Below are 7691 nucleotides of genomic sequence, written 5' to 3' on the forward strand. Positions count from 1 at the left end.
GGCAAAAAAGGAAAAGCAACACCCTAGGACTCTATTCACAACTTTAAAAACTTGGAATGCACGAAAAATACGGGTTTACTTTAATTAACTCAATTTCAGCAATGACTTAGGAAAAATGAGAGCTTACAAATACTACCTGAGACGATTAAGTGATCACTCATTAGGCTGCATTTTGTCATTCCAACTGAACAACATAATCAAAGTAACTGGCTGTATGACCTGAAATCTACTGATTGGTTCACTAAGCTGGCCACTGTTCCCTGAAAAGTGATCAAGAAAATTCTGTTTAGGAATCTAAAGAACCTGGATTAGAACCCCAATTCTGCCACTGCTTAAGCCACATGACTCAAAGAAGTTCCTTAACCTCTTTGAGAATGTTTCTTTATTTGCTAAAATCTACTTTGCAAGGGCTGTGTATCTCCAAAATAATGTATGTAAAGTAATTGGCATGTGGTGGTTGTTCAGCAAATGAAAGCGATCATTTCTATTTAAACTGAAAAATTCAGCTTACTATCTGGCTGACAGTGCACTAAAAAACCTAACTGCCCTAAATTCTTTTAACGCAGTTTAAATCCAGTCAACTCCTCTAAGGAATTATAGGTAGTATATAAAAACCCACACCCTTTTCTTTTAGATTTTTACTAACACTAAAGCAAAAATTCATTTTAAAATTTATCAACCACGTTGTTCTTTTTCTCTTGGAACTCCTTTCCCTTGGAAGTAACAACAACAACAACAACAACAACAACAACAACAAATCAAAAGAACAGGCTTTTGTGTCCACAGAATACTACATTTGGATTACAAGAATATTGACTACTTCAAAATACTTTGATGGTAATTAGAAAACAGAGTTCATCAACAGCATGGAAATGTCAATAATAAGCTCTCAACCGAAACTATCATTACAGAAATAACTACAGTATTGTTTGCACAACGTAAAACAAATAACTGCCTCTTTTAGGTAAGTGCTTGGAATAATACCGCAACTTTTGATGAAAAACTAGAAGGCACATTTAAAGCCAATTGAAGAATTTCAGTGTCGGCTTTAAAGTGCCAAGAGTTGTGTTCTTTGAAGTCTTGGTCTTCCCTTCTTCCAACCTTTTCCTTTAAAACACGCAAACCGCGCATTATACGCTCCAGGGAGTGGAAAGAGCCAACGTACATTACATACAGATTTCGACCCAAACCCACTGGTCTCTTAATACGGTCGTCCTGCACTAAAAGCATGTGCAAACTAGTCCCAGGAGTGTCACTTCCCACCCATCTACATCTCTTCTAGGTACGCGTTTCCTACTGGAGAGGAACTTGGGACTAACAGGCTCCAGCACTACCAGCCTCGTAAAAGTCTGGGCCCCGAGCACCAACTTCGACGAGATCGCTCCCCCGCCTGCAGGTGTTGGGCGCGCGGCCCCGGGAGAACCTAGGTAAAGGGGCCCCCTTTTTCTCCGGCGGACTTCAGAAGAGTTAAAACAAACGGGGGGGGTTGGGGGGGGCGGTGTGCGAGAAGGAGAGAGGATCCTCCCCCCCCCCCGCGCCCCTGCCTCCATACACGTGCACACTTTTTGTTGCACCCGCTGCCCTTAAGAGTCTCAGATTCAAACGTTCCAACTACCTATTATCGGAGTTCCCCTCCCTAAAGGAGTATCAAATTGGGCGGGAGTTCCCGCGAACTCTGACCCCGCGCCTCCGCGAAGACTTAGGACCAGGAGGGAGGACGGGGGGGGGGGTCGGCGCCGCTCGCTCGCTCTCTAGAGAGAGAGAGAGAGAGAGAGAAGCCGCTGAACGCCGTTTCCTGCCCTAACACGCTCCCCAGGGCGGTACCCCGAAAACCGTACTCTCCAGAATCCTCCCGCCGCCAGTCACCTCAGGGCTTCCCTCCGCCCCCCCCCCCCCGGGACTTCCTCCTCGCGGCCCGACTAGGCCCCAGGACCCGGCGGCGCGCGCGGCCCGGCCTGCAGGCCCCACCAGGCAGGCGGGCGGCGAGGTACCGCTCCGGCCCATTCCCGCCGCCATTTTCCGGCGACCGTCGCTGCCGCGTAGGGGGGACGATCCCGGAGGAGGAGACTGCGCAGGGGCGCACCGGTCTCTCCGCCGCAGGGCAGGGGGGAGCGTCCGCCGGCGCGGAAGATCATCAGGATCTTCGAAGCCTCCCTCGCTGGCCACAGCCGACCCGAGTTTAGGCCCCTTTCCGGGCCTTCTCGAGGAGCCCCTCGCCTCACCGCAGATCCCCGCGCTTCTACTTACGCGGAAGAATCCCGCGTCCATCTTGCTGCCTCGCTCGGAGATCGCTCCCTATCCCAAGATACACCGCGCCGCCGCGACGGAGGGCGGGACCGGCAAGGAAGGCCGAGCGCCGGGACGCAGCGCGCGCCGCTCCACCCGCCCCTCCAGCCGACACGAGGCCGCGCCTGCTCAGTGCGGCGAGCCCCCCGCCACGCGTGCGCACGCGCGCCCGGGGGCGGGGCCGCTGCCGTCTCCGAGGCTCCCCAGCAGCCAGTCCGCGAGGAGAGTCTCGCGATCGCAGCCAATGGAGACAAGAGAGGGAGCCGTCGGGTCGCCCCGCCCTGCGAATCCTTTTGTGGCGCCGGATCCGCCTTGTTCGCTCAGCGTGACTTGACCCATCCTTCGACCCGTAGTGGAGGAGGCCTCCCGCCCTGGGGGGAGGGGTGTGAGTGTGTGTGTTCCAGGGAGCGATTGAAGAGGAAGGCTGTTACCTCAGAGTGACGCGGGCGACGCGGCCCTTGCGCTGGAGCGGGGCCTGCCGGCCCTTCGTGTCACCGTAGAAGTTGTGGTTGTGTCGCTTTCACGCGTTTACCAGTGACTAAGACCGACTCTAAGCAGTCGAGCTGTGTGGTAGCGGGTGGAGAGCCGGTTCCTCGCTCGCCCCCGCCGCCGTCTTCACACGGCTCGCCCGTTTGGGCGGGAAGCGGGCCCCTCTGGCCGGGTCTCCTCAAGTTCCCTCCCGGACGCGCACGCACGGCCGCTCCCTCCCCCCTTCCCTGCTCGGCGGCGGCGGCGCTGGCCGCTCCGGGCTGTGGGTGCCTCGAAGGCCGCTTCCGTGCTGACGACGGCTTGGGCCTCCGGCTCAGGCGCGCGTCCCCGTCCCTGAGCCCGTCGGTCCCGGCAGCTTCCTGCCTGACATTTCCGCTTGGATACGCCTCACGGACGGCTCGTGGCCCGGGACTGAGCTCCCCATCCCCTCCCTCCCTCCCTCCCCACACACCCCGGAAAACCCACCCGCCCCTCGCTCCCCCCCCCCCCCCCCCGGAGTCTCCTGCCTCCGTCCGCGGCCGCAGCTTTCCTTTGTTTAGGACGCGAGCCTCGGTGGTGTTCTCGACTTTTCTTTCACCTTCAGCCCACTTCCAGGCTATCAGGAAACCCGCGGGGCTGCAGTCCTGGCTCAGGGCGCCGGCACCTTCTGCCTCAGTTTCTGCTTCACCCTTGCCACTCGGCGTCTATTCTAAGTGGAGTTTTCCCTTTTAGGAAACCTTAGACACCTCAGTCTGAAGCGCAGAACTTTCCCGAAGTCCCTCGTTTTCCTCAGAACAGGCTAAAATCCTACCCGATGTGCGCCGATTTCTTTGAATTCCTCCCTAGTACCCTGACCCTGCTCACCTCTTGGACTTCCTAAGCTTGCTCTTGCCTCAAGACCCCTGCATTGGTTGTAACTTCTGCCTAAAATGCTCTACCCCCAGGTATCTACTTGGCAAATGTCAAGGTTTTGCTCAAGTATCACCTAGTCAAGGAGGTCTACCCTCCTAGTTACCCCCTGGAAACTGCTTACACACCCTCTCTAGGCTCCCGATGCTTCTTAATGTACTTTTTGTTCCATAGCATTTACCACCTTATATTTCTTTACCTTTTTAAAATGTTTGTTTCTTATCCGTTCACCACACTAGTATGTAAACTCCTTAAAGTCAGGGCATTTGTCTTTTTTGCTCATTGTCGCTAGCATCAAGAACAGTGTCAAGAGGGACACCTGGGTGGCCCAGCTGCCCAGCTGTCTGAGCATCTGCCTTTAGCCCAGGACGTGATCCCGGACTCCTGGGCATGGGCTCCCTGCATGGAGCCTGCTTCTCCCTCTCTGCCTGTGTCCCTGCCTCTCTCTTCTGTGTTTCTCATGAATAAATTTTTAAAATCTTAAAAAAAAAAAAATAATAACCGTGCCAAGAGGCTCAATAAAATTTGTTAAATGAACAACAGCTTTGTAAGAGAATCAAAGATGGGAAGGTGACTGACTGGCTTCCACAGAACAGAACAGATGGAATTATGAAATCACAATGTCCCACATCTCACTGACTATTCTCACTGGTTCTGATCATTGTGTTGTTTATCTTTTCTTTACTCTTTTTTGCTGCAAATCCCATAAATGTTGATTTTCCTTGCAGTTCCGCCATTGACCCTTTTTACTTTTCACTCAACAAAGATGACTTATCTGTCCTCTCTTGGCTTCAATGGCCATTTCATCTGCTAAATCAATTTATCTCATACATACTTTTGCCCCACCTATATATGCAACTTCTTATTACATTGAACTTGGGATGTCCTGTAAACACCTCACACTCAACATGTCCCAAACTGAATTCATCTTCTTTTACTTGCCTCAACTTTGTTTTCCCATTCTCAATGAATGAGTCTACCTTTCTCCCCATCATCATTCTCTTTTTCATACTCTACTGTAACTAGATCTTGCCTTTTCATTTCTGTTGCCTTCCTTCTAGCCCAATTGCCTCTTTTTAATTTGGATTACTCTCTGGGTCATCGCAGCAACAACCTATTAACCATTTCCCCTCCCTTCAGGGTTGATGTCTCTACCCTATATTGAAAGTGATTTTCTTTCTTTCTTTCTTTCTTTCTTTCTTTCTTTCTTTCTTTCTTTCTTTTTTTTTTATTTATTTATTTACGATAGTCACACTCAGAGAGAGAGAGAGAGAGGCAGAGACACAGGCAGAGGGAGAAGCAGGCTCCATGCACCGGGAGCCTGACGTGGGATTCGATCCCGGGTCTCCAGGATCGCGCCCTGGGCCAAAGGCAGGCGCCAAACCGCTGCGCCACCCAGGGATCCCTCTTTCTTTCTTTCTTTCTTTCTTTCTTTCTTTCTTTCTTTCTTTCTTTCTTTCTTTCTTTCTTTCTTTCCTCTCTCTCTTTCTTTCTTTCTTTCTTTCTTTCTTTCTTTCTTTCTTTCTTTTTTTAAGGTTTGATTTGTTTGAGTGAGAGAGAGCACAAGCAGGGGAAGAAGCAGAGGGAGAAAGAGAAGCAGACTCCCTGCTGAGCATGGAATTGGACTTAGGGCTCCATCCCAGGACCCTAGGATCATGGCCTGAGCTGAAGTCAGACGCTTAACTGATTGAGCCACTCAGGGTGCCCCTCAAGAGTGATTTTCTAAGATAATAATCTTAATCCTTTCACTCCCCAAATTAAACCTTTCCGTGGCTCTCCAATCCTCTAGATAAAGTCGAAGCTAGTTACTGTGGCTTATAAGACACCCTTATGATTCATTTACTGTTCCCTTTTTCAGACTCATCACAAGGACCCCTCTCCATTTGCACATCCTTCCCTTCTAAGCTGCAGCTACAATGAACTACAGATACGGTCTAGTTATAAACAGGTGTCAAAAATCAGTCTCTTGTCTGTGTGTTGGTAAACCTAAAGTTACTAAGTGACTCAAATATCGCTTCCTCAAACAAGCCTTTTATGACCAGCCTTCCGAAAATAGCAGAACCCTCTCCCCATTCACTCTATCATACCTTGCTTTATTTTTTTCTTCATAGTGCCTAATAGTAGTTGACATTGTTAACTATTTTGTTTACATGCTTACTATTTACATGCCCCCCATTGTTAACTATTTTGTTTACATGCTTACTGTTTACATGCCCCCAATTAAAAAAAAATAAAGTTTATGAGTTTCTTGTTCATTAGTGTCTAGAACAGTATCTAGCACATTCTTGGAGCTCAATAAATATTTGTTGAATGAATGTATGGATAAGACTCTGGATCAGTCACCAAAGGCCATTTCTACTAATGAGGAGTCTTTGAAGTAGTATAAACATTTATTCTATCAGGAAGTGTCCACATTGAAAACTCTGCCAAGGGAGATAAAACTCCCTACAGGGGAGAAGGATAAGCCTACTCCCTGCAGTGAAGTCCTTGGCAGTGAAGGTATTTGGAGATGCCATCTCCTGCTCACTTTGATGCTGTGGAGATCAAAATGGCTCTTAAAGCCAAGATGCTATCCCAGTGAGCCACTGGTGGCTCTTTGCTAGGTCGGTCTTTAAGTCCCCAAATAAGCCCTGAGCCTCAAAAAGCTAAGGGGCAGCCAACCTTGTTGTCAATCTTCTGGGCACAGATTCAAAGATTCTCTATCTCATCAAATGCTTTCCTACACTGTTTGTTGATTGCTGTGGATAATGGACCTGTTCTATCTGCTGCCACTACCCTTTGTCCTTTAGAGCCACGATGACTGAACATAACTGTCCCTTAGGCATGTGCACTTTTTGTAATTTTCTCACCTCTTTCAGCTTGTGTTTTCATCCCCACTTCCATCCCTGTCTTTTCTTTCTTTCAGCTCTGCTTTTGTGTTTCCTAGGTAAAATGGAATAACCATCTTCAAAAAATATCTCAAAATCCCAGCACAAATTTACCAGACAAGCTATGGACTAAAATAATCCCATAATCAAAATGAAAATGTATGATGGATAAAAGCTGATGCATTTTGCTTTGGAAGGTGTCTTTGAGCACATCAGGGAGCGTATTCATTATTTACTGCCGAATAACCCCCCAAATTTTTAGTAACTTGAAAGAATAAATGTTATCTATCATGCACTGTTTCTGTGGATCAGGAATCTGGAGTGGCTTCTTTGGTTCTGGCTCAGGGTCTTTCAAGAAAATGTAGTCAGGATATTGGCCTATATTACAGTCAGTTGGGCCTGGAAGATGTGTTTCCAAGAAGTTCCACTCACATGGCTGTTGGCATGAGGCTTCAGGTCTTTGCCACATTGACCCCTCCTTTGGCTGTTTGGATATCTTCATGGCATGGCAGCTGGCTCCCCTCAGAGCAAATGATCCAAAAGAGAGCAAGACATAAGCCATGGTGTCTTTTATGACCTAACTTCAGAAGTCATACACCATAGTCTCCACATTATCCCTTTGATGACACAGGTTACCTATACTCAGTGATGGAGGGGACAGCGCAAGGGTGTGAACCATTGGGGGCCATCTTGGAGGCTGGCTACCAGTGCAAGTGTTGGAAAGTTGAAAATGTAGGGGCACCTGGATGGCTCAGTCAGAAGAATATGTGACTCTTAATCTCGGGATTGTAAGTTTGGGCCCCACGTTGGGTGTACAGATTACTTAAAATTTAAAACAAAAAAGAAAAAATACATAAGCATAAGAGTTTGTATACTTTCAGATTTAGGAGGGACTATATATTCTTTCTCTCCCCTCAGAACCTTTGTACATATTCTATCCCTTTGATCTAGAACTACTGTTCTCTCCTTTCCAGGCTTTGCTTTGCCCTCCCCACCTTGTTTTTCTACTTTCAATCCTTTTAACTAACCAACTCTGATTCTTCTTCCAGGATTTAGTTTAGGTGTTACCTCTTCTAGGAAGCATTTCTAGTGGTGGAACTTAGTACTTACCATCTGAGTATCTTTTAGGGGATTGCTCAGCCCCCAAACCCTTAGACCCAG

The 7691-nt window shown here is 48.5% G+C and overlaps 1 protein-coding gene across 9 annotated transcripts in view; it reads right to left on the reverse strand.

The window, feature by feature from the left end:
* Positions 1 to 7072, reverse strand: part of SRRM1 (serine and arginine repetitive matrix 1) — a 35485-nt gene extending 28413 nt beyond the window's left edge. For 5 of the 9 annotated variants that reach the window (XM_077899092.1, XM_077899091.1, XM_077899090.1 and 2 more), the window contains exon 1: positions 2248 to 2403. In XM_077899092.1, the coding sequence (XP_077755218.1) occupies positions 2248 to 2268 (21 nt within the window). In that variant the 5' untranslated portion in view covers positions 2269 to 2403. Of the gene's footprint in view, positions 1 to 2247; positions 2405 to 2717; positions 2872 to 6512; positions 6586 to 6962 lie in introns of those variants that run through there. The other 4 variants (XM_077899097.1, XM_077899096.1, XM_077899098.1 and 1 more) reach the window with 4 other exon arrangements.
* Between the last annotated feature and the right edge of the window lie 619 nt (positions 7073 to 7691).

The sequence above is a fragment of the Canis aureus genome, chromosome 5, assembly GCF_053574225.1.
Source record: "Canis aureus isolate CA01 chromosome 5, VMU_Caureus_v.1.0, whole genome shotgun sequence".
Lineage (NCBI taxonomy): Eukaryota > Metazoa > Chordata > Mammalia > Carnivora > Canidae > Canis > Canis aureus.